Source organism: Thalassophryne amazonica, chromosome 16 (genome assembly GCF_902500255.1).
Source record: "Thalassophryne amazonica chromosome 16, fThaAma1.1, whole genome shotgun sequence".
Taxonomy (NCBI): domain Eukaryota; kingdom Metazoa; phylum Chordata; class Actinopteri; order Batrachoidiformes; family Batrachoididae; genus Thalassophryne; species Thalassophryne amazonica.
Genome location: NC_047118.1, coordinates 55,927,625 through 55,954,996, shown reverse-complemented (window position 1 = coordinate 55,954,996; position 27,372 = coordinate 55,927,625). Strand labels below are relative to the sequence as shown.

General features: G+C 41.5%; 1 protein-coding gene across 1 annotated transcript in view; it reads right to left on the bottom strand.

Moving 5' to 3' along the window:
- The window catches only part of LOC117527796 (immunoglobulin lambda-1 light chain-like), a 53,576-nt gene extending 26,873 nt beyond the window's left edge, over nt 1-26,703 (bottom strand). Inside the window, exons 1-2 of the mRNA XM_034190296.1 lie at nt 26,496-26,703; nt 26,097-26,422 (exon numbers count right to left, since the gene is read on the bottom strand). Coding sequence (XP_034046187.1) covers nt 26,097-26,422; nt 26,496-26,535 — 366 coding nt within the window. The 5' untranslated portion in view covers nt 26,536-26,703. The remainder of the gene's footprint in view (nt 1-26,096; nt 26,423-26,495) is intronic.
- Nucleotides 26,704-27,372: the final 669 nt, after the last annotated feature.

Below are 27,372 nucleotides of genomic sequence, written 5' to 3'. Positions count from 1 at the left end.
ACCACTGAGTGTAAGGAGTTACACTCATTCATCTTTTTTTCTGCTTTCTGCCAGCAGTACCAGGGTCGACAGCCGAAGACAGAGGTCACCTGGGATTCGGGACTTGGCGGCTCCGGTGTTCTTCAGACCGTTGGTGGTGGAGGCCGTGTGGGACGCGGTCTCTCTCTCGTCGGGGTCTTCTATCTTCGAGCCTGCCCACACGTCACCTGGTGTTCATTGACTTTGCAATTTCTGTACATTAGTTGTGTTTTGTCACAACAGTAAATTGTTACCTTTTGGCTTACTCATTGTCCGTTCATTTGCGCCCCCTGTTGTGGGTCCGTGCTACGACACCTTCCCAACAATATTATATTATAAATTACATTATACGTGCCAATTCATGCACTTTGATGTGTATTATCGACCTGCCTTTCAGTTTCCTTATCTCTCCAATTTGTATTGACAGCATCAGCAGAGACAAACTGGCTTCCTGCATTGTTGTTGGGATTCAACACAGCCTCACCTGCACTGGCCATAATATAATAATTCATTTTTTAATCAATTATAACTAATAACAATTACATGTATATCTTCGACTCAAACAAGCACGACAATTTTGTTGATCTATTTACATATTGCAAATTTTTCTTGATCTTGTAAAAAAGTAAAAAAAAAAAAGAAAAATTAAAAAGTAATCTGGCTCTCGTCTTGTCTAAAAACATGCAGGAAAAAAAAACATACAGTACATGTCAGACTGGTGTAGACTGTAGCTTAACACTTATGACTTTTCCTTTTCTTTTTTATGTATCAGCTTTTTACATGTTGATTGAAGAAGAATACCCCCAAAAATTATATTACATGTCATAAATGTTATTGCAATTCACATTCATTTCTAAATTCCTGTTTTCCTTTTCTATAGCAAGCATCAGAATCAATCATCATCATCAAATTTGAAGTGCTTTTCTTGCCTGTAGGGCAGATGTAGAGCACATAATTTAAGACAAGTCTCCATGCATGTTGTCCATCCATTGCTGCCCTGCCAGCGTCCATTACTCCTTACAAAGTGATCTTCCAAAAGAAAATTTTAATTTATTGCAATGAGAACAATAATGATTAGATGGAGCTCATGAACACAACTGAATCAGCTCAAAAAGACTCAATAATTTGCTTTGAATTGAGAAAAACCTGTAAACTAACAAAGGATAGGTTTCAATGTCAAGAGTCCTTGGAAAAATAGAAAGAGATGTCATAATGTTGAGAAATTGGCAGATGCAAAATATTTAGGGATGCACCGATACCGATACCAGTGTCAAGTATCGGCCTGATTCCGTATTCATTTACTCATACTTGTAATCATAAAATGTGTCCGATACTCCATGAGCGGATATCGCTTTTTACAGCAGCGTGATGTCAGCCTCTCAATGTGGGATTTTCACATATGGTCTGAAATTTCCAGACTAAGTCAAAGTACGTCCATCAGTGCTGTCCATTATTTGGCTGAGAGCTGTGGTCCATCATGTGGAGAAAATTCACACACACAGTAAATAATAAGTCTTACCTGTTCATGGAATTTATCATCATATGATCCTGAAGAATAATCCACATAAAGTCTCCTGAGTTTGGAACAGAACATCTGAAAATACTTTAATTCCTCATGTGGCTGAAAAAAAGTTCCTCTGTGACTTTGGCACTTTGCACAGAACTTTGTATTTGTGTACGTTACCTGTACATATTTAAATAAAAGTTAAAAAATAGTGTGGAGAGTGAAAGACTGTCCAGCTCAGTGTTGTAGATAAAAACAGAAACAGGTTCACAGCTGATAATGCAGAGAAGCTGCTTTTCATCAAAATGCTCCTCACATTTTCAAAAAAGGCTTTTAGTCCTCGCAGACAAAGTTATTGATGGACAGTTTCAGTTCAGTTTTTGGTGTGGTATATTTTGTAGTGCTGAAGTTACATTTCAGTGAGATGTCTGGTAGTGTCATGTTTGTTAAGAAACACACAATGTTAATAGACAATTCGTTGTAGTCAAAAAGTGATGTTACAAGATTTGAAATGTTCGTAAATAAAAAACAAAGCTAATGATATTGCTTGCAGTTACAATCAAAAAGTAAGGAACAAATGATGAATAAAACATGTTTTCAAAGTCATTTAAGCTGTAATGGTATCATTAACCCTCCTGGGTCCGAGGGCATTTTTTGGACATTTCACTCGCCTGGCATAAATTTATTATTATTGCTCTTAAAAGCTCACCTGGCATCCCACAATCAAGTAGTATGTCTCTTTTTTCCGGACAACCTGTACTTTCAGAATATATATGCTATAGTGGTGTTTTATAAGTGCAATAAAGGTTTACAATCAAAAATAAAGGAAAAAATAAAGCGGAAAATAATTTCACACATTTATTCAAAACACACAGCAAACTATAATAAACAACTATTTTTACACTTTATAAAGGTAGTTTGGGATCTTGTACAAAAGAATGTACAAATAAAGGTTCTAAAATTAACACAAATGGGTGATTCTTTAACTACGGGCACAATTGGCCTTGTAAATGTAATTTCCACCACACATTGCCTTACAATATAAAGCACCTTGGGGCAACTGTTTGTTGTGATTTGGCGTTATATACATGTGCTCTGATGTCACTGTTTATCTCCATAGAAACTACCCAAACAATCTTTCATACAAACTGTTTAAAGGGACATTACAGTGTTGTGGTGGAAATTACGGCAATAGTGTGGGACAACTACATTTTGTTAAAAAAAATCACAACAGTTGTATGACATTGAATACCCCAATTATGTTTTGATTATTTTACTGATATTTTATTCAGAGATATTTTAAAACATTAGAAAAAACGTTTCTTTACCATTCATTTTTATCATTGAAGATCAAAAGTCTGGGTGTGGGACAAGCAGAAAACGGCAATATTTGCATATAATGATGCTGAAAAAAGGTGAAAAAGTCATCATAGACTACTAGAACAAATTTCTTAACACACTTTCATTGTAACGATAACTATAAAAGTGTGAAATTTCCCTTTTTTCTGTTTTTCATACAATATGATCAAAGGACATAATAAGTGCCCATAGTCTAAGAATCACCCAAATGCACATTTTGAACAATATATACAAAATGGTCTATGTGTTTTGTTGGTCTTCATGCCACATCTCAAAGCAATTTCTGTCTGCTATTACACAAAGGCCTACATCACAAACCTTGCACTTCCATGGAGTTGACTGTTCTTTTTGGAATGTATAACTGGGGATACAAAATGCAAAAAAATATGCACTATGCACAATTTCTCTAATCACAGGCAGAGAAGCCTGTAACTTCTTCTGGGTTGTCTGAATGTCTTGGTGGCTTTCCTCACTCTTCTCCTTCTTGCACAGTCACTCAGTTTTTGAGAACTGTCTCCTCCACACAGGTTTACCATAGAATGCCATACTGTTTGTATTTCTTCATAAGTTATGTAAATAAAGTTCAAGACATATTCAGTGACTTGGAAATGTTCATGTATCCATCCCCTGACTTGTCTGAAGAAAACTGTCAATTAAGCTCATCATTTACAGGTATTATACCAAAGGGGCTGATTACTTATGCAACCCATCATCTTGGCTTTTATATTTTTAATTAATTTATACCAAGTTGTAGAAATTTGCTTTCAGTTTGAGTCTAAGGAAGATAATTTTAGGAATTTTTATGTTGAGAAGCCTGATTTAATTTTTGTATTTGAAATGTCATAAACAAATTAAAATGTGTGAAATACCAAGGGACTGAATACTTTTGCAAGCCACTGTATATGACTAGTATAAGAAAGCTGGCTTTTATGTGCAAATATGAAGCATTTTTGGATGATGCACTAAGAGACACCTTTGTTTGTGGTGTTAACAGCAGTGAACTTCGTGACCACATGTTGAATGCCACACACAAAGATTTGACATTGGCGAGAGCTTATGAAATGGGCCTGGTGGTGGCCTACATTGGATGAAGATATAGAAACTGAGATAAGTCAGTGTGACATTTACAAGCATTCGTGTAGTATTCCTGCAACAGCACCTTTGGAAATGGGCTTTAGGTCCATGGGAGAGAATACACCTTGATTTTGCCAAGCCCAAGAAGCAAATGTTCCTTGTGGTGATAGATGCATACACACGATGGCCTGAAATTATTCATATGCAGATGACCACCACTTGCAAAACATCTGAAGTCTTGTGAAACCTTTTTTCTGCCTATGGGTTGTCTAAAGAAGTGGTAACTGATAACAGACCTCAATTCATTGCAAATGAATTTGAGACATTTCTGAAGCTGTGAAGCATATTAAAACTCAATCCTACCACCCAGCCTCAAATGTAATGGCAGAGAGGTTGGTGAAAAACTTTGAAAGGTCTTTTGCCAAAGGTAGAGCACTTGGTTGTATGTCTTTGCAACACTGTATTGCAAATTTTTGTTTGGTTATTGCAATATGCCACATGTGACAAGTGGGAAAACACCAGCAGAACTGTTTTTGAAAAGACAGGTCCACACCAGGTTGCTTTTGCTGAAACCAAATTTCTCCCAGTCTATCAAGGATCAACATATTCAGAAACAGCCTGATGCGAAGGGAAAAGGGGATCCAGGGCTAGGGTCAATGTGAAGTTGAGGCAGCTCCGGAGCCTAATGTTTTGGTTGGGGGGTCCATGGTTTGTCGCCCAAATTGTTAATGTAAGTGGCATCACATAATCAGTGAATCTTCCACCTGGTCCAGGAGACACCAGGTGTGCACAGGTAGTTAATTCAAGCACCGCTGTGATCAGCTGCTGAGTGCTCCAACTAGTGCAGCAGACAGTGGTGGGCACACTTCCGATAATCCGATAACAGATCATTATTGAAGATAATGTTTTCAGTATCGTATTATCGTTTTAGATAACTTTAAAAACCATTATCAGACCAATTATCTTCTGATTAATTTTTGTCCAATAACTTTTAAACCGATAAACAAAATAAACAAAGCTGAACAGCGATAAACATTTTTAAAATTAGTTCAGCACCCACCTGTTAAAAGTTCTGTAACAGATGCATAGTTATAACCTTTGCAAACAGAAGATAACTACTTCTATAAAAAGCATCTCAATCCTTTGTAAACAAAGGAAAAACAGCCCCAACAATTCCTTTAACACCATACTGATATGTTGGCAATATGACCTAAGTCATCCAGAGGCATTCATTTTTAACTTATGGTTCAAATTTTAACCAAACTAATTTTGGACAAGTTATTTAAAATTACTGTCATGTCTGAAGTTTCATAAAGTAAAAATATCAGATATATGTTTTAGTTTTAAAGTAATGTGCTAATTTTTAAGGTTTTGTGAGCACATGCTCTGCCCCACAGTGCATTTTGGGTAGGATGATGTAATCTCAGTACATCACGACAGGACAAATGCATTTCAGACACTCTGTTCAGGCTCCACGGACAACAGCATTAAACTCTAGTGCCTAAAACTCTCTTGAATATATTTTCTGCGTTTATAGACGTTGATTTTTTTTAATTGCGTTTGTTAAATTCCACACATTTTAAATGTGAGCAGACAGGGATTATCTAGAACTTGTTTTGAAAGCCTCTACTGCCATCTAGCATCTACTGGCCAGTAGTGTTCATGGCAGTGTCTGGGAACCAGTAGATGGCAGTGTTCTATTTATTTTGACCCCGGTTATGTCAGATGATTGTCAAATCAACTTTTTTGCTTTGCAAATGGCTTTTTTTTTTTTTTTTTTGCAAATGAAGTTTAAAAACAAAACAACTGCAAAATAATAATAATAATAATAATAATAACATTATTACAAGACAGCTCTGCAGTGTTTGCACAGGCACAGTGCGAACGGTTGGATGCTGCTTGTACAACCCCTGGCAAAAATTATGGAATCACCGGCCTCGGAGGATGTTCATTCAGTTGTTTAATTTTGTAGAAAAAAAGCAGATCACAGACATGACACAAAACTAAAGTGATTTCAAATGGCAACTTTTTGGCTTTAAGAAGCACTATAAGAAATCAGGAAAAAAAAAATTGTGGCAGTCAGTAACGGTTACTTTTTTAGACCAAGCAGAGGGAAAAAAATATGGACTCACTCAATTCTAAGGAAAAAATTATGGAATCACCCTGTAAATTTTCATCCCCAAAACTAACACCTGCATCAAATCAGATCTGCTCGTTAGTCTGCATCTAAAAAGGAGTGATCACACCTTGGAGAGCTGTTGCACCAAGTGGACTGACATGAACACGAGAGATGTCAATTGAAACAAAGGAGAGGATTATCAAACTCTTAAAAGAGGGTAAATCATCACGCAATGTTGCAAAAGATGTTGGTTGTTCACAGTCAGCTGTGTCTAAACTCTGGACCAAATACAAACAACATGGGAAGGTTGTTAAAGGCAAACATACTGATAGACCAAGGAAGACATCAAAGCGTCAAGACAGAAAACTTAAAGAAATATGTCTCAAAAATTGAAAATGCACAACAAAACAAATGAGGAACGAATGGGAGGAAACTGGAGTCAATGTCTGTGACCGAACTGTAAGAAACCGCCTAAAGGAAATGGGATTTACATACAGAAAAGCTAAACGAAAGCCATCATTAACACCTAAACAGAAAAAAACAAGGTTACAATGGGCTAAGGAAAAGCAATCATGAACTGTGGATGACTGGATGAAAGTCATATTCAGTGATGAATCTCGAATCTGCATTGGGCAAGGTGATGATGCTGGAACTTTTGTTTGGTGCCGTTCCAATGAGATTTATAAAGATGACTGCCTGAAGAGAACATATACATTTCCACAGTCATTGATGATATGGGGCTGCATGTCAGGTAAAGGCACTGGGGAGATGGCTCTCATTACATCATCAATAAATGCACAAGTTTATGTTGATATTTTGGACACTTTTCTTATCCCTTCAATTGAAAGGATGTTTGTGGATGATGAAATCATTTTTCAAGATGATAATGCATCTTACCATAGAGCAAAAACTGTGAAAACATTCCTTGCAAAAAGACACATAGTGTCATGGCCTGCAAATAGTCCGGATCTTAATCCAATTGAAAATCTTTGGTGGAAGTTGAAGAAAATGGTCCATGACAAGGCTCCAACCTGCAAAGCTGATCTGGCAACAGCTATCAGAGAAAGTTGGAGCCAGATTGATGAAGAGTACTGTTTGTTACTCATTAAGTCCATGCCTCAGAGACTGCAAGCTGTTATAAAAGCCAGAGGTGGTGCAACAAAATACTAGTGATGTGTTGGAGCGTTCTTTTGTTTTTCATGATTCCATAATTTTTTTCCTCAGAATTGAGTGATTCCATATTTTTTTTCCCTCTGCTTGGTCTAAAAAAGTAACCGTTACTGACTGCCACAATTTTTTTTTTCCTGATTTCTTATAGTGTTTCTTAAAGCTAGAAAGTTGCCATTTAAAATGACTTTAGTTTTGTGTCATGTCTGTGATCTGCTTTTTTTCTACAAAATTAAACAACTGAATGAACATCCTCCGAGGCTGGTGATTCCATAATTATTGCCAGGGGTCGTAGCTTTCAGCAGCAGGATAACCTCACGACGGCCGACCACAATAATATATCAAACAGGTTTGATTCTCATTCGACCATACGAACGGCGATCAGGAGGTGGTCGTCAGATGTTGACTGCAGCTTGATACTCCATGAACACTACACGATGCAGGACGCACGATTAACCTGAAACTTGGTCCAAAAAATTCCTGCATGAAAAATCATCTCACACACTGTAAAGCACGTTTTACAACATCAATGAATGTTGTAAAGAGAGAATGTGGAGAGAATGTGCGCAAACATGCGCACATTCTCTCCACATGCAAAAAATTTTGCGATGACACTTCCAGGGCTCCGTAAAAATGCCTGTTTTTACAAATAAAAAAATGGAATATTTTACAAAAGCACATTTAAACACCAACACACGACAGACGTCACATTAACGTGTTGGTTTACATAATGAATGACTGAACCAATCAGTGTTTAGCAGAGGCACGTTTACCCAGAATCCTTTGCGATCTGTCTCTTTGTTACAAAATGTCAGAATTAGTGCATTATTCAACATTAAAAGATATATGTTATATTTTAACTTTGTACAAATGACAGAATTGACATTAATGGAGTTATTCTATCAGTATTAATGTTATTTATAAATCAACACCATAACGCAATATGACTTTATTTTTCAAGACCTCCGCATGACCAGAGATTTGTCATTGATAGAGAGCTAGCTTTATGGCTGCTCTCGGGGTGCCTCTGTGTTGAGAGGGCTGTAATAAACAAGAGCTTCCAGCAGAGGCTGAATGTTGAAAGAAAAGAAGTGTGGTCTCATTGTTTGGGTTTTGGGGTGCCTCTGTGCTTGGAGCGCTGTAGTAAACTAGAGCTTCCAGCAGGGGCAGACTGTTGAAAGAAGAAAGTGTGGTCTTATTGTTTGGGTCTGTTGTTATTTTTAATATTATTAGAAGCTATTAAATTTGTGTTACTAGTAGTTGTAAATGTGCCAGAGATAATATTGGAATTTATGTTATCGGTTATCTGTAACTTCCGATACACTTTTGGGTGGTTTATTGTTTCATCTTTATCTCAGATAACTTTTCAGTTATATGATTATCTGTTATCGAAGTTAATTTTTTGGTTATCTGTGCCCACCACTGGCAGCAGGTAAGAGAATATTTACAGAGAAATACTTCAAATGGTGACAAAAGCACCAAATTTGGCAGAAGTACACCTTAGAAATTACTCTTTTGAAAAAAACGACGGGCCATTTGAATTTTCAATAGGCGGCCACGTAGGGATCAATTGAAGAATTACATAGGGGTCAAAATATAAAAAGGCTCCAGTCATATTGGAAATTATACCACATTATTTGTCTGATTGTAAAGATTCCAACAAGGTATAGTTTGGACTATCTATGACTGAATTCTATAGAGTTATGGGGTAAAAACAACAAGAATGGTGACAAAGTTCAGTTTCAGTTTGTACAGGGGTCAGTTTGGTTGAGTTAATAGGGTTTCAAAAAGGAATAGTTTGCACCATGTATCATGCTTAGTTATCACGTTACGGGGTAACATACGTCACATGTCACAGAATTCAATGGACGTCAACATTATTTGACCTTTACTTTACAGACCAAGCATTCAACACAGTCAAAGCTATTCCATTTATTAATCCAGGTATTAATTTATTAATCTCAATCAACAATTTGCACCATTTTTTTTACTAAAATTGGAGCAACTTTAATTTTTGACCCCTGTACAAACTGAAATTGACCTTTGTTGCCATTCTTAAGGCTTTTACACCATAATTCCATAACATTCAGTTAAAGACAGTACAAACTATACCTTTTTGGATTCTTTACAATCAGTCAAATAATGTGGTATAATTTTCATTATGACTATATATATATATATATATATATATATATATATATATATATATATATATATATATATATATATATACACACACACACACACACTATATACCAGGGGTGGCGAAGTTCGGTCCTCGAGAGCACACCTGAAACCAATGAAAGGCTCATTAACGAGCCTTTCATTGGTTTCAGGTGTGTTGGAGCAGGGAGACAACTAAGAGTGTCAGGAATGTGGCTCTCGAGGACCGAACTTGGCCAGCCCTGCTATATACTATATGAGGTCTGTTAGAAAAGTATCCGACCTTTTTATTTTTTGCAAAAACGTGATGGATTTGAATCACGTGTGCTTGCGTGGGACCGTCGTGTGACTATCCGAGAAATTGTGGAAGAGGTGGGCATGTCACAACACAAAAGTCCACCTCTTCCGCAATTTCTTGGATAGTCACACGACGGTCCCACGCAAGCACACGTGATTCAAATCCACGAAAGCCATCTGAATCTTCCGAATGGTGGAAGAGGTGAGCATGTCACAACATGTCCTGTGAGACTTCAACACGAAGGCACTTTTGCTCCGCCATCAGCTTCGTGCCGAAGCCATCGCCATGAATTTCACTGCAACTCTTTTCATGGTCAAATCTTCTGTCACAGTGGATTGTGCCACAAAAGGGCTGATGTCCACCTCTTCCACAATTTTCGGATAGTCACACAACGGTCCCACATCACCACAGCGTTCACTTTGGAAATGATCTGGTCATTTTGGCATGTTGATGGCCGACCGGAGCGTGGCTCGCTCTCCACCGTTGTGTGGCCGTCTTTAAACTGGTTGTACCATTCCTTAATCTTTGTGATGCCCATAGGATCGTCACCGAAAGCCGTCTGAATAATCCGAATGGTTTCCACCTGGCTGTCGCCCAGTTTCTGGCAAAATTTAATGCAGTCGCGCTGCTCCAGTCATTCCGTCATTTCCTTGCAAAGAAAATCCGATGAGAGACTCCACCCATCCTCACACAAAGGCTGCTTACAAGCAAATGACGCAATCGACAGGCGTGAAAATAATTCACGCATGCGCACAAAGGTTCAAGATTGGCTCATGCAAGCACACGTGATTCAAATCCATCAGGTTTTTGAAAAAATAAAAAGGTCGGATACTTTTCTAACAGACCTCGTATATATACTATATACTACTATACTATTATACTATATATATATATATATGTATATATTTTATATATATTTTAATTCTCTCTCTGCTTTTAAATCTTCTCTTAAAACACATTTCTTCTCTTTGGCTTTTAACGCAGTTTGACACGTTGGTTTTTTTTTTTGTTGTTTTTTTTTTGTTTTTTTTTTAGTGTTTCTGCTTTTAACTGTGGTTTATTTATTTATTTATTTTAACTTGCCTGTTCTTGTTGTGTACAGCGCTTTGGTTGTTGGTATTCATTTTAAAGTGCTTTATAAATAAACTGAGATTGAGATTTTAACCCCTATGTAATTCTTCAATTGACCCCGACATGGCTGCCTATTGAAAATTCAAGTGGCCAGTCGGTTTTTTCAAAAGAGTAATATCTAAGGTGTACTTCTGCCAAATTTGGTGCTTTTGTCACCATATGAAGTATTGTTTCAGTTATTTGTGCACTAAACTCAACATCAAAGAGCATCTATTACCAAGAGGCAACACTCAATAGAGTGCCCCATAGAAACAGATTCCCCCTTCTGCTACCTCCATGTTCTGTTTCAAACCCTTCAGACCCACACAGTCTATGGTCAGACCACGTGATGTGGCTCACGAAAGAAGCCAAGATCACCACATCTGCTGCAGAAGTTAACTTATTTTTGTCATTTCCTTAAAGGTGATAGAGAGAGGTTGAATGGGGCATTAATCCTTGTTCTGTGATGTGATATGTAGCCCAAAAAAAATTGGTTGGGTCTGTAATGGCTCAGAACCTTCCTAAAAGGCTCTCTGAAACAGCTATGTTACTATGCTGGGTTTAGAATGCCTCGTTTGCTTTTAACGGCGTTGTTTCAGAGCTTATTTGGCAACCTCATTATGAAATGCACGTAGGTGTTGGCGCTAATCGGTTGCCGTTGTTTGATTGGCTGCCCTTGCTCTCACTGGAAATGCCGCTAAGAGGATTAGGAAAGTCTCCGGTTCAACGCAGAACAGAATGAAAATGATCGCTGATTCGCTCATTTTGCTGTCAATCAAAAATGGATTCAGCCTCAGACAAATCATCCAATCATCATGCAGAAGCTGGGCGTCCAGGCCAGCCGAGGCCAGCCCACTGCCCCATAGACCCCCAGACACGCAGAGCCTCCGATGGGCGGGACAAAGCCCAGCATTTATCCAATGACTCGTCTCGTTTTGCTGCACTTGTGTCGCTATTGAAGTCTGTGGACGACGGTTTAAAGCACTGTGAAGCTGCGGGTTTGAGTGAGAGGAAATCCGCATCGTTACCAGTGATAAGAAGCTGATTCTGAACAAAAGTTGAGCGCGTTGTAGCGAAAACGAGACAACAGTAATCTTCACTAACTTATTTAACAGATCACGTTTCAACATTGCTGTTGAGTGATAAATCTTGTTCGTCGCCCACCAACATGAAGTCAGCCAGAGGCTGACTGTGACATAAAGTCCAGTCACAAAATAATAATGATAATAAAAAAAAAAAAACGATCCGAAATAAATTTACAAAACAAATTTAAAACAAAAGAAAATGTGATACTTACAGGCTGTACTGATTGCTGGGGTTGATTTTGTCGCAAAGTCGGAACTGACCCTCTACTGAGTATTAAATGCCGACTGAAGCCAGCTCGAAATTGTGCAAGGTTTGTGAAACAGTCCTCCGTGAAATGCACAGAGCAAAGAAATAGTCAGTGGTTGTATGTACTGGGGATGCGGTTAAAAATAAATAAAAGCCATTGATCGCGTACGTTGCTTTCCGTGGGAAGAGATCGTAGTCCGCTATGACAGTCTGGGAAGGCACACCTGTAGCTCGCCATTGCTCCTCTTCCAGTGGTAGGAATGGGTGGGCACAACCTTATGAATAATTCATTTTGAAGGGGCGTGTGTGAAAGGGTGTGGGGGGCTATTGGTCAAAAAGTGACGTAACTTTTCTCTCAAAAACGGATTGGCCTGTTTTCTAGGGGCAATTCAAAAAAGGAGAAATACTTGAAACAGAGGTTCCGAAACTTGCTGGTACTTCGTGTGTTTTCCCCACAGCGGGGAGACTCTGAACTAACACCAAAAACATAAAAAAGATGATTTTGATTCTCTATCCCCTTTAAACTCTGATACATTGGTTTATTAAAATAACATTAATACATGGGCAATCTTAGCACATTCATAACATGTAATGAGCCCCCAACATGACAGAAACCAAACTATTTATGCAAACTGTACACATCCATAAAAAGATGATCTGATGTGTTGACAGCATTTTGGTTCTTCCTCAGAAATCATCTGAAGGAGACACAGCACACAGAGTAAAAGAAGCTTTTTAACCTGACCGGTTGGTTTTGTTTCTCTCCGAGTTAAAAATCACAGGTTAATGAAAACGTATCTACATAAGGCGTTTGGAAATATTTAAATTCCCTTTCATGAAATTGTGTGTGAATCAGGGCTTTGATCCAGTTCACGGAACGAAAACGAAAAAAGGGAACTTTTCCTATTTTACATGGAACAGAAACAAAACCAGAAACTATTATTTTTTTATGTTCCGGAACAGAAACACTTATTAAAAATAATGGTAACCGGTTAATACCGGTTTTTATTTCGTTCCTCAAAGTTTCCGTAGCCTACATATTAAAAAAAGTCATTCTTCTCCTGCGCAAGTTTCTATGACCCTCTGGGGTTCACTTCCTGTGTGACGTCGTTCGCTGACTGAATGGAGAGAGCGGGAAGGTGGACTACTATCACGTCTCCACATCTTAAATAAGAGGTAAATATTGCAGTCTATCGTTATTCAAAAACCTGATGACTGAATGGGCTGAGGGATTTTGTGGTTGCCCACCGAGTGGCATAGCCACGTGACTTTATAATGTCGTTGACGTTTGTGTTGACAATCCTATAAATAATAAATAATAATTGTTTTGAATTATTTCTTGTCTAATTTCATGAAGGTTGTAATAGAATTTGCCTACATTTGGCTTAAGCTGGAAGAGACAGAGGCTATAGGGCGTAATTTTGGGTAGGGACGCTAGGGTCACGTCCCTACCAATATTCAGCCCCCTACTGTGTAATCACGACCAATAAAACCGCTGTCCTCCATTATTATGGCACATAAAGGGTTAAATGTATGCCACTGCTCGAAGCCCCCCTCAGCTAGGCTACTGCACAGTTGCAGGGAACTTGTTAAGACTGTGCAGGCGGACACAATAACAGACAGACAAACGGGAATCGAGTCATTCACGAACATCACAACACTAGCAGATAGGATCATTGCAATACTTCGTGTTAAATATCCATCCTCAATGAATTCAAGTTAAATGTATAGCTGGAGCAATGTTGGGTTAGTTGCTTTGCTCAAGGTCACTCCAGTCATGGATGGGGTGTAAAGAGAGGTAAGGTTGGGATTTGAGCCTGCAACCCTGTGATCGAAAGAACAACTCCCTAACTCCCTAACCATTGGGATGGCTCGTTAACCTATAACATCTGCATGACATGAACTTATGATTGGTAATGCAAAAAAAAAAAAAACTTGGAGCATTTTTGTGTCCCCACCAATATCAAAATCAAAGTTACTCCCTTGGACAGAGGCATAATTTTATAGCCATTTGTTAAACACCTGACGGAACGTAATTAACCGTTCCGGGAATTAAATTTTTTTGTTCTAACCGGTTCGGGAACGTCTATTTAGTGGTGGAACCCAAAACCGGAAACGTTAAAATTCCGTTTCTGTTCGGAACGAACCAATTGGAAAAAAAATTTGGCTCAAAGCCCTAGTGTGAATAACCGCAGTGTTTTTAAGACGTGTGTTTGCTTCACGGTGCATTTCTCAGCCGCCAACAAGCAGAAATAAAACAATTATTATTTTTAAAGCTGAAAGGTGAAAGCTGGAACATACCATTTAATTAGGCTTTGCCTCATTGAATGGAACATTCCATCTTTCACCTCATGAAATATTCATTCCATTGAACTCATAAACATTCATTGGGCCTCATGTATCAATGTTGCGCACTTGTGGCGTAAATTTACGGCGTAAACTTGAAATACACCAATGTCGCCGTGGCATGTATCAAGCAGTGCGCACCTGCCCATTTCTGGCGTACGCCTGACGTGATATTGATAAATGCGGCGGGTGGAAACGATCGTAATTATAATAAACACACCCATAAATATTCAGACTCTGCTTCAGACATACCCTCATTTTACGACATGGAAGCCGGGAAGACGGCAATGACAAAGAACTCCACCAATCACGACGCGTGCCAATAGAGCGCCGAAAGCGGCTGTCGTATCAATTGTTTTGTAGTATATAATCAATAAAGTGTTACAGTGGTCCCTCATTAATCACTGGAGTTACGTTCTAAAAAATAGCCCGTAATACGCGAAACCGCGACGTAGTCAGCATTATTTTTTACAATTATTATAAACGTTTCAAAGCTGTAAAACCCCTCACTATACAGTTTATACACTTTCTCAATCAGGCATGAACATTTTCTCACTTTTCTTTCGTGTGTAAACACTCTCAAAGTTCAAACCTTAGTAGGAAAATAATACCAGACTGTTTTCAGGCCCAAACATTTGTTTGAGAAATGGAAATAGAACGTTTTCCTATAAATAATTATGATGGCATTTAGAACTAACGAATTCATTTTAATGATCAACGAACGAGGTTGGACACATAAGAAATTATTAATAGTGACTGACAAGTATTTCACAGATCGGGCCTCTGCGTCCTGGCGCCGCGCCTTTTCCCACTCACATCTGGCTGCAGGTGTCTGTTTCCGAGTGACAAACACAGTTATGAGTAGTTGTTGGCGCTCTTCTGGGCGACAAGATTCTTATAAACAGATACGCAGAACACAAAACACTGTAAAAAAAAAAAAAAAGGCATGCAAAATTGGACTAAAAACTCCGCAAGACTTCGAGGCCACGACAGGTGAACGGCGTTATAGCGAGGGACCACTGTATTCTCTTTTCACATGTCAATAATTCTTGACATGTGGATATTTGCTCGCTCAATTAATAAGACACGCCTAATCTGTCAGATTTCTTTATTTTTTAAATGTATTTCTGTATTTATTTTATTGTGACAACCGAATGGAGACGACAAAACCTGGTTGCAGCACGGGCGAATTAAGGGAATGACGAAACTACAGTTGTTATTATCAATTTCATAGTCTAAAACGATCACACCACATGAAGTTAAGCTCAGCGCTGCTCTGGCACCAGGCTCGAAGTCTGGAGAAAAGGGAATGCAGCGCTGTCTTTGCAGTCAGCGCTGTAGCCACGGATCGTGCTCCATAACAATCCCGCAACAGCGGGATTTGTATTGATTATTATGTAGTATGTATTTATGTAACATATGCATTGATTTGTATAATGGCACTGTTTATCATGTTGATCATCTTCATTTTTATGTGGATTCCAGCGCTGGTTCATTTTGGTGTATAATTTACGCCACCTCTCGACCTGGTATATATTTTCAGCGCAGCGTACGCCAACGACCACATTGATAAATGCCAAGTAGCGCAGCCGTTTTGGCGTACACCCCATATACGCTCAAATATCGCCGTACGCAACGTTGATATATGAGGCCCATTATGTGTATATTAATTCACTAACCTCCTGGCATGGCTGGTATCTTTTTAGCTGAATTTAATGACTTATAAAACTGAAGGTTTTAATATCTGGGCATTTTAACCTTCACATTGGTGATGCATCCTATACTGTGGCTACTTAGCTCATCACTACAACAGAGTCTTTTACTTTTAGGCAGTATTTTCTGGCCCCACACATATTAAGGGTCAGACTTTGGTTCTTCTTTTTGGATCTTGCTCATGTTCAAAACATTTGAGGTGCGGCTGAGGTGAACTCTAACTGCATTCTGACTATGTTCTAAATACTCTCACGGCATCATAACAGAATTCAAAACAGTCTGATCGCATTCAAGAGCACGTCAACTCCTGTGGGCATGTGCAGAATTTGGCACAGAGCTGCCGGACAGCACCTCCAGTGCGATCTCATTGGGGTGCAAGGACTCGCTCAAACTGAGTCAGGCTGACCCACACTGCCTCCAGGTGTGTGTACTGTATATTACATACTTTTACATATGTCATGTTGGTGTTTGTGGCATCCTGAACATGCTGACATGCGCACACACCCAGAACGGCACATGAAAAGCAGATTGCACTCACCTCTCCAGCCGGATAGCGGGATTGCATGCTGCCCTGTGGTGCTGTGATGTCAGATCGCACAGTGCAGAGAGTGCGTTATGTGTGGGAAGATGATGTTCATTCTGAGGGGACAGTGTCCTGCTGATGGACAGTGCGAGGAAGGGGGAGTGAGAGAGACAGTGAGTGAGGGAGTAAGGGAGAGAGTGCAAGCAAATGACGGTTTAACACATGACATGTGAGTTGTTGGACAACAATGATTGTACACATATGGGGCATCAACACGTTGCATGTCACGGCCACATCACAGACTTCTTGTTATAACAGATACATGCACTGGTGATGACCACTGCGCATGGAGCTGATCTGATGGACGTGAAAACTGATGTCTCGCTTTCACATGCACCACAGTGATGCGCACATCAGGGGGACCTGCACGACATGATTACAGTCCATACCCTCTACATTTAAACTGCATTCAGAGGCTTTTCCCTCATTACACTGGAAGCCGAATGAGCCCGAATCCCATTTGAATGAAAATTCAACCCACATTCGAGAGGTGTCAAGGTGCATTCGCGGCCATGGGACAGCGTTCTGAGTGCAGTCCAAGGTCGGACTGGGAACAAATTTCGGCCCTGGCATTTTTCCTCTGGACCAGCCCACTACTGGCCCGACGAATCCACCCCCAAACACGCACACCCACCCGTCCATACCGAACCCCCAATGAACAAATACTATACACCTAAACACCATGAACACACACCTAAACACACACTTTCACTGTCATTTCACCTTGATCATAGTACAAAACGCGGACCCTGCGCCACGAGGGGGCGTCCTGATAACATTAAAGGCAATTACATATTTTGACGAAATTACAAGTTTAAATGACATATATATATATATATATATATATATATATATATATATATCGAGATATATATATCGAGATATATCGGACAGATTGCAGCGTTGGATCGCAGCCGCTGCGACGCTCCGCCACAGGAAAAACACCTCTGTTGGAAGCCTTAAGGACAAGTTGGAACATGTCCAGCTGTTAAACAATTTCTCATATACTCACTCCACTGAAAGCCATCAAAAGCCGCCTGGATTTTACAAATGGTTATCAACACGGAGGTGTTTTTCCTGTGCCGCCGCACCGCGCCGGCTGCGTCCCGACGCGCGGACCTGTCCGCACGTCTTTCATTAAAAAAATCTCCTTTAACAGTGGAATATCCGGATAAAATGCTGAAACCGACTTCTTCTGAAACTTCTCTGTTCTCTCACGACGTCCTGGATCAATAGAGCCTGAAATGTGGAGGTTTTCAGCTTGAAACAGGCTGACGACGGCGCCTGAGAGCGCTGCGCGACATCTCGCACCGTGGGAAGTCCTTAAAGCAACAGTATCACCTCAAAATCTCTCATCAGCCGTTAAAATTTTCACCAAAAACCAGCTTAATTTTTCGAACCGTGTCCACTTCGATGTGTCTCACAGGTTTAGAAAAAATTTTGATCAAACAAAGCGCCAGTCTCTCAGCAACTTCTCAGACAAAGGAATTCCGACGAGGGGCTGGACGACTCCTCCCACAAGGAGTGCTCACAGGCAAATGACGTCACCGACAGGCGTGGAAAAACTCACGCATGCGCACGAGGGTTCAAGCATGTCTGACGTAAAAACATATGAATGAAATCCATATAGTTTTTGAAAAAAATAAAAAGGACCTATACTTTATTGACAGCCCTCTTTTATATATATAAAAAACATCATGAGGTTTATGTCACAGAAATCCTACTTTACAGTCACACTGCAGTCATTGTTAAATTATTTCCTTTTGCATTTATAATAAACATTTGTATTTATTTAGTGTTTGTTTTTCTGGTTGAAATAAGATATAAATAATCTACCAGACTTCAAAAAATATACAAGTTTCCGTGTTATTTTATTTGTCTAAAAATAAATGTCTGAGGTTCCTTATGTTAAACAAGAAATTATCTAATCTGAAATAACAGGTGGTTTTAATACAGATGAAAGGTTTCTAAAGAACCATGTATTGATTTATTTACCTGTTTTAATTACAAGTGTTCTAAACTTTTTTAACAGTAATCAGAAATTTTGAGGTAACAACAACAAAAAAAACATTTCCAGTGATTTTTCTTCAGAAAACTGCTCTCTAAATGAGCAGTCCTGTCACACAATGTTTTGTACAGATCAGTGGTTTCTGCACCAATCGGATTGGTCCAATCCATTTTGTAGAGATCAGTGGTTTCTGCCACGAGTCTTCCGTCTTTTTGCCCAACGCGTCGTTCCTATTGGACAATGCCAAGGTGTTGTGTGGGCCGCCCGAAGAGGAGGTACTGCTGGCCAACACCAGAGGGCGCCCTGCCTGTAGACGGGCTTCAGGCACCAGAGGGCGCAGTTCGCCGCCAGGAGCTACAGGGACCCTGACAGCTGTCACTCATCATCTCATCTTGCCTTCCATAAAAGCCTGGAGAAGACACCACACCCCTGCTGAGAAATCATCTGAAGTATTCAGGTAAACGACTCAGCCGTCTTGTGCAATTTGCACACGTTAAGCTTGCAGCTAAGCGTAGTTGTAACGTCCTTTGCATCTAGGCTTGGAGAGCTGTTTAATTATCTATTCTGAGTTTGCAGACGTAACCCATTACACTTGCAGCTGGAGCTGAGGTAGTAGAAGTCGAGAGGAGTTGGCGTTCCCGCTCCTCAGCGGTTAAGTGTAAATAGGGATCTGCACGAACTGTGGATATTGTGAGAGTGGGAGGTGGTGTTTTCTCCCCTTTATCATCAGAACTCTGCTGACTGTTTGCTGGGTGTGTGCTCACACACCCACCCTTGACTGTTTCTGCTTCCTGCCAGCAGTACCCGATCTGACAGCTGGAGACGGTGGCCACCTGGTGACTCGGGACTTGGCGGCTCCGGTGTGTTCCAGATCCGTTGGCGGTGGAAATCGTGTGGGTCCCCTATCCTCGAGCCTGCCCACACGACACCAACTGTATAAATTAACTGTAGTATTGAATTGTATCTGTATCCGTTGTGCACATTTCACAACATTAATCAATCAATCAATCAATCAACTTTTTTCTTATATAGCGCCAAATCACAACAAACAGTTGCCCCAAGGCGCTCTATATTGTAAGGCAAGGCCATGCAATAATTATGAAAAACCCCAACGGTCAAAACGACCCCCTATGAGCAAGCACTTGGCTACAGTGGGAAGGAAAAACTCCCTTTTAACAGGAAGAAACCTCCAGCAGAACCAGGCTCAGGGAGGGGCAGTCTTCTGCTGAGGACTGGTTGGGGCTGAGGGAAAGAACCAGGAAAAGACATGCTGTGAAGGGGGGCAGAGATCGATCACTAATGATTAAATTGCAGAGTGATGCATACGGAGCAAAAAGAGAAAGAAACAGTGCATCATGGGAACCCCCCCACAGTCTACGTCTAAAGCAGCATAACCAAGGGATGGTCCAGGGTCACCTGATCCAGCCCTAACTATAAGCCTTAGCGAAAAGGAAAGTTTTAAGCCTAATCTTAAAAGTAGAGAGGGTATCTGTCTCCCTGATCTGAATTGGGAGCTGGTTCCACAGGAGAGGAGCCTGAAAGCTGAAGGCTCTGCCTCCCATTCTACTCTTACAAACCCTAGGAACTACAAGTAAGCCTGCAGTCTGAGAGCGAAGCGCTCTAATGGGGTAATATGGTACTACGAGGTCCCTAAGATAAGATGGGACCTGATTATTCAAAACCTTATAAGTAAGAAGAAGAATTTTAAATTCTATTCTAGAATTAACAGGAAGCCAATAAAGAGAGGCCAACACGGGTGAGATATGCTCTCTCCTGCTAGTCCCCGTCAGTACTCTAGCTGCAGCATTCTGAACCAACTGAAGGCTTTTAGGGAACTTTTAGGACAACCTGATAATAATGAATTACAATAGTCCAGCCTAGAGGAAATATATGCATGAATTAATTTTTCAGCATCACTCTGAGACAAGACCTTTCTGATTTTAGAGATATTGCGTAAATGCAAAAATGCAAAAACATTAAAAGTGTTACTTTTTATTTCCATTGACCGTTCATTTACACCCCCTGTTGTGGGTCCGTGTCATTACACTTTCACACAACAGGATTTCTCGGCCAACGTCATGGATCCTGAGGGGCGTCAACCATCGAGTGAACAACCAATGGAAACGCAGGATGCACAGGGGCCAGCAGGAGGCGTACTAGGTGAGCTGCAGCAAATCCTAACCGCCTTCACTGCTCGGTTGGACTTGGTAACCAAGCAGAACGTTATCCTCAATCGGAGGATGGAGGCTCTCACCGCTCAGGTGGAAGCGCACGTGCAGAGCGCTGCTGCGGCACCTCCTCCTGCTGCCCAAGTGCCAGATACAGATATTCCAGTGGCCATTCAACGAACCCCCCCCCCCCCCCCCCCCCCCCGTCCCCTGAAGCATACATAAGCCCTCCTGAGCCGTATGGAGGCTGTGTCGAGACGTGCGCTGACTTTTTAATGCAGTGTTCGCTCGTCTTTTCACAGCGTCCGGTCATGTACGCGTCTGACGCTAGTAGGGTGGCTTATGTGGTGAATCTGCTTCGAGGAGAGGCACGCGCCTGGGCTACGGTGCTTTGGGAGCAGAACTCACAGCTCCTTACTACATACACTGGGTTTGTGCGGGAGTTCAAACAAGTGTTTGATCACCCCAATAGAGGCGAGACCGCTTCGAACGTGCTGCTGTCGATGAGACAGGGGCGTCAGAGTGCAGCCGAATATGCAGTCGACTTCCGCATCGCGGCAGCGAGGTCCGGCTGGAATAACGTTGCGCTCCGCGCCGCCTTCGTAAGCGGACTGTCTCCGGTCCTGAAGGAGCATTTGCTGGTGAAGGATGAGCCGCGGGATGTAGATGGGCTTATCGATCTCGTTATACGGCTAGACACCCGACTAGAAGAACATCGCCGGGAGCGAGGCGAGGGGCGGGGCTGGGCACGAGCCGTCCCTCTTCCTTCCGGGTCCGAACGGATGTCGTCGTCCCCCCCGCTCCACTGCCAGAGCCCTCCGTGAGGCGACAGCTCCTGCTGACGAAGCTATGGACACGAGCAGGGCTAAAGTAAAATCAGAAAACAAGACAACGGAGGCTGGCCCGTGGGGGAGTGTTTTTTTCTGCGGCTCGAGTGAGCACATACAGAGAAATTGCCCCAAACGGTCAAGCTACAACGCCCGCCCTTAGAGACTGGGCTAAGGGTGGGCCATAACACTCACGAGGGGAAATCCCGCAAATCCGCACGAATCCCAGTTACGATCCTAAGTGGGGATCTAACCCTTCATGCCCCAGCACTGGTGGACACGGGGTCGGAGGGGAATCTGCTGGATAGCAGATGGGCAAAGGAGGTTGGGCTCCCTCTAGTGGCCTTACCATCACCATTGTCGGTACGGGCACTAGATGGCACCCTACTTCCACTAATTACACATCAGACACAGCCAGTGACAATGGTTGTGTCTGGAAATTACAGGGAGGAGATTGTGTTTTATGTAACACCTTCTACCTCCCGAGTGATTTTGAGTTTTCCATGGGTGTTAAAACACAATCCCCGGATTGATTGGCCGTCTGGGGTTGTGACGCAGTGGAGCGAAACCTGCCACCGGGAGTGTTTAGGATCCTCAGTTCCACCTGGTGTGACAGCTAAGGAGGAGGTTTTAGTCCCCCCCAATCTGGTGGCGGTGCCAGCTGAGTACCATGACCTTGCTGACGTCTTCAGCAAAGATCTGGCGCTCACGTTGCTCCCGCACCGTCCGTACGATTGTGCCATTGATTTGATACCGGGCGCTGAGTACCCGTCCAGCAGGCTGTACAACCTCTCATGTCCAAAACGTGAATCAGTGGAGACCTACATCCAGGACTCGTTAGCTGCCAGGTTGATCCAGAACTCCACCTCCCCGATGGGTGCTAGTTTCTTTTTCGTGGGCAAAAAAGACGGCGGACTCCGTCCATGCATCACTACAGAGGGCTGAACGAGATCACGGTTCGCAACCGATACCCATTACCCCTACTGGATTCGGTGTTCACGCCCCTGCATGGAGCCCAAATTTTCACAAAGTTGGATCTTAGAAATGCGTATCACCTGGTTCGGATCCGGAAGGGAGACGAGTGGAAGACAGCATTTAACACCCCGTTAGGTCACTTTGAGTACCTGGTCATGCCGTTCGGTCTCACCAATGCGCCCGCGACGTTCGAAGCCTTGGTTAATGATGTCTTGCGGGACTTCCTGCATCGGTTCGTCTTTGTGTATCTGGACGATATTCTCATCTTCTCCCTGGATCCTGAGACCCATGTTAAGCATGTACGTCAGGTCCTGCAGCGGTTGTTGGAGAACCGGCTGTTTGTGAAGGGTGAGAAGTGTGAGTTCCACCACGCTTCTTTGTCCTTCCTGGGGTTTATAATCTCCTCCAACTCCGTCGCCCCTGATCCAGCCAAGGTTGCGGCAGTGAGAGATTGGCCCCAACCAACAAGCCGTAGGAAACTGCAACAGTTCCTCGGTTTTGCAAACTTCTATCGGAGGTTCATTAAGGGCTACAGTCAGGTTGTTGGCCCCCTGACAGCCCTGACCTCCACTAAAGTCCCCTTCACCTGGTCGGATCGGTGCGAAGCCGCGTTCAAGGAGTTGAAACGTCGGTCTCGACTGAGACCCCGGGGATTATATTTCCTAACTGGCCTAGGAAAGACTTGGGACCCCCTGGAAGAGTGATCGAACTCGATCTTTGGATGGGGAAGTGTGGGTTGAGTTGCTTGTTTGACTGCCACTGTAACCCAGATGAGCAGCAGAATATGAAAATAAAATTAACTGATTCAAGTGCAGAATTTTGCTCAGAGCTGGTTTTGGGTGATTTTCCACTTTCCAGATTCTTCCTGTAGTTTAATTATTGTCACATTTACTGCAGTAAGATGTTTTAACAGTGTTTTAACCTGTGAACAAGACGCTTTGATTCAGTAAAGAGGTATAAGAACAGAAAGTAAAAAGAAATTTGAGGGTTTTTTTTTTTATTCTTATTGTTTTCTCTAATTCAGTAATATCAAAGATTAAAGTTGTAACATCTATTATTTAAACCAATTTATGATTAATGAACATTTACCTGCATCATCTTCTTCTTGTTTCATTTATTGTTCAAACACTGATAAATTCAACAAGTACCACATGAACCTGACAGAAATACTGCAAGAATTCATACACACACCTTCTTCAACCACTTAGCGGGGCTGGAGCCTATCCCAGCAGTCATAGAGCATGAGGCGGGGTACACCGTGGACAGGATGCCAGTCTGTCGCAGGGCCACATATACAACCCCTGGCAATAATTATGGAATCACCGGCCTCGGAGGATGTTCATTCAGTTTTTTAATTTTGTAGAAAAAAAGCAGATCACAGACATGACACAAAACTAAAGTCATTTCAAATGGCAACTTTCTGGCTTTAAGAAACACTATAAGAAATCAGGAAAAATAATTGTGGCAGTCAGTAATGGTTACTTTTTTAGACCAAGCAGAGGGAAAAAAAATCTGGACTCACTCAATTCTGAGGAATAAATTATGGAATCACCCTGTAAATTTTCATCCCCAAAACTAACACCTGCATCAGATCAGATCTGCTCGTTAGTCTGCATCTAAAAAGGAGTGATCACACCTTGGAGAGCTGTTGCACCAAGTGGACTGAAATGAATCATGGCTCCAACACGAGAGATGTCAATTGAAACAAAGGAGAGGATTATCAAACTCTTAAAAGAGGGTAAATCATCACACAGTGTTGCAAAAGATGTTGGTTGTTCACAGTCAGCTGTGTCTAAACTGGGACATGGGAAGGTTGTTAAAGGCAAACATACTGGTAGACCAAGGAAGACATCAAAGCATCAAGACAGAAAACTTAAAGCAATATGTCTCAAAAATCAAAAATGCACAACAAAACAAATGAGGAACAAATGGGAGGAAACTGAAGTCAACGTCTTTGACCGAACTGTAAGAAACCACCTAAAGGAAATGGGATTTACATACAGAAAAGCTAAACGAAAGCCATCATTAACACCTAAACAGAAAAAAACAAGGTTACAATGGGCTAAGGAAAAGCAATCGTGGACTGTAGATGACTGGATGAAAGTCATATTCAGTGATGAATCTCGAATCTGCATTGGGCAAGGTGATGATGCTGGAACGTTTGTTTGGTGCTGTTCCAATGAGATTTATAAAGATGACTGCCTGAAGAGAACATGTACATTTCCACAGTCATTGATGATATGGGGCTGCATGTCAGGTAAAGGCACTGGGGAGATGGCTGTCATTACATCATCAATGCACAAGTTTACGTTGATATTTTGGACACTTTTCTTATCCCATCAATTGAAAGGATGTTTGGGGATGATGAAATCATTTTTCAAGATGATAATGCATCTTGCCATACAGCAAAAACTGTGAAAACATTCCTTGCAAAAAGACACATAGGGTCAATGTCATGGGCTGCAAATAGTCCGGATCTTAATCCAATTGAAAATCTTTGGTGGAAGTTGAAGAAAATGGTCCATGACAAGGCTCCAACCTGCAAAGCTGATCTGGCAACAGCAATCAGAGAAAGTTGGAGCCAGATTGATGAAGAGTACTGTTTGTCACTCATTAAGTCCATGCCTCAGAGACTGCAAGCTGTTATAAAAGCCAGAGGTGGTGCAACAAAATACTAGTGATGTGTTGGAGCGCTCTTTTGTTTTTCATGATCCCATAATTTTTTCCTCAGATTTGAGTGATTCCATATTTTTTTCCCTCTGCTTGGTCTAAAAAAGTAACTGTTACTGACTGCCATAATTTTTTTTCCTGATTTCTTATAGTGTTTCTTAAAGCCAGAAAGTTGCCATTTGAAATGACTTTAGTTTTGTGTCATGTCTGTGATCTGCTTTTTTTCTACAAAATTAAACAACTGAATGAACATCCTCCGAGGCCGGTGATTCCATAATTTTTGCCAGGGGTTGTAGACAAACATCACGCACACCTACGGACAATTTAAAGTTCCCAATCCACCTAACCTCCGTGTCTTTGGATGTGGAAGGAAGCCGGAGCACCCAGAGAGAACCCACGCAAACACGGGGAGAACATGCAAACTCCACACAGAAAGTCCACAGGTGGGAATTGATCCCATGACCTTCTCACTGTAGGGCAACAGTGCTAACCAGTAAGCCACCGTACTGCTACTGCAAGAATTCCTTAAAGTGAATTAGAACTTTGAAATGAGCTAAAGACAGAACTCTTCAAAGTTTCAGCATCAGTAAAAATGTGTCAGAGTGAAAAAGCAGAAGTATTTAGTGAGGAGGTTTTTGTCACAGAGTGAATCACTGTGATACGTGTTCATTAACAGAGCTGTCCCATGTTTTACAGTAATACACAGCTGAGTCTGACTGCTCCACATTCTTGATGATCAAACGATAATCTGATTGTGACTGATGAGTAGAAGTGAATTTAGGAGACGAGAAACCAGAACCATACTCTGGAGAGCTGTAAGAATGATGATAATACAACACAAACTGAGGAACTCCTCCTGGAATCTGTTTGTACCAGCGAGCTGCACTATTAGTAACAGTTCCCAGGTTACAGTCCATGGTGGCTGTGTTTCCTGTGGTCACCGTGACAACAGCAGGCTTCTGTGTCACCACGGTCACACCACTGACACCTGGAAAGAAGAAGATGAGATGAAGAGAAAGAAACAGACTGAGCTGAAAGCTGCAGTAAGTCAGCCTCCTTACATGTTAGAGCAGTGATGAGAGTGCAGAGGCTCCCCAGCATGTTGTCACTGTGTGCTCACAATGGACTTGGAACGTGGAAACTTACTGCTGACACATTAGAGGCTGTGGAGGATGACCAGAGGAGGTGCAGGAGGAGCAATTTAATACCACACTCAACATCACAGTGATTGACAGGAGGAGGAGGAAGCACGTCACTTATTATGCAAACACCTGACCTTTGACCTCAGCATTTACATTTCAGCTAATAATAATCAGAGGAGGCCTGCAGGTGCATCCTGGGAAGGAAAAGAAAGAGTCAAGAGGTGATGCTTCAGTGATTGAGGATGAAAACTCATTTTCAGTTATGACTGAAATTTCTAAAATCTTGATTGTTTGCAGGAAGCTCACATTGAAATGTTTTATATTTTGATTTTGTTCTGTGATTTCTGATGTTACTGTACATCAATAACATCATTTCATAATGTACATAATGGATAATATTATGAACTCAGACTCATTTTTACCCGAGACCATCAAATATGGTCATCAGGTATTGCAAAGGCTTTTCATCCACCCATCCATCTGTCCGTGCTCAGCATAACGTCATTCCTATTACTGCCGGACTCTTGAAATTCACAGGGAACATTCTTGGGACACAGACTTTGGACAAGTTCAAAAATGGCGAACCTTGATGTATTTTAAGAGGTTTAAAAATGTTGTGTGGGCCGCCAGAAGAGGAGGTACTGCTGGCCCACCACCAGAGGGCGCCCTGTCTGGAGTGCGGGCTCCAGGCACCAGAGGGCGCAGCCGCCTCACAGGAGCAGCCAGGGTGACAGCTGTCACGCATCACCTGCAACAGCTGTTACCAATCATCTGATCTGCAGGAGTATATCAGCAG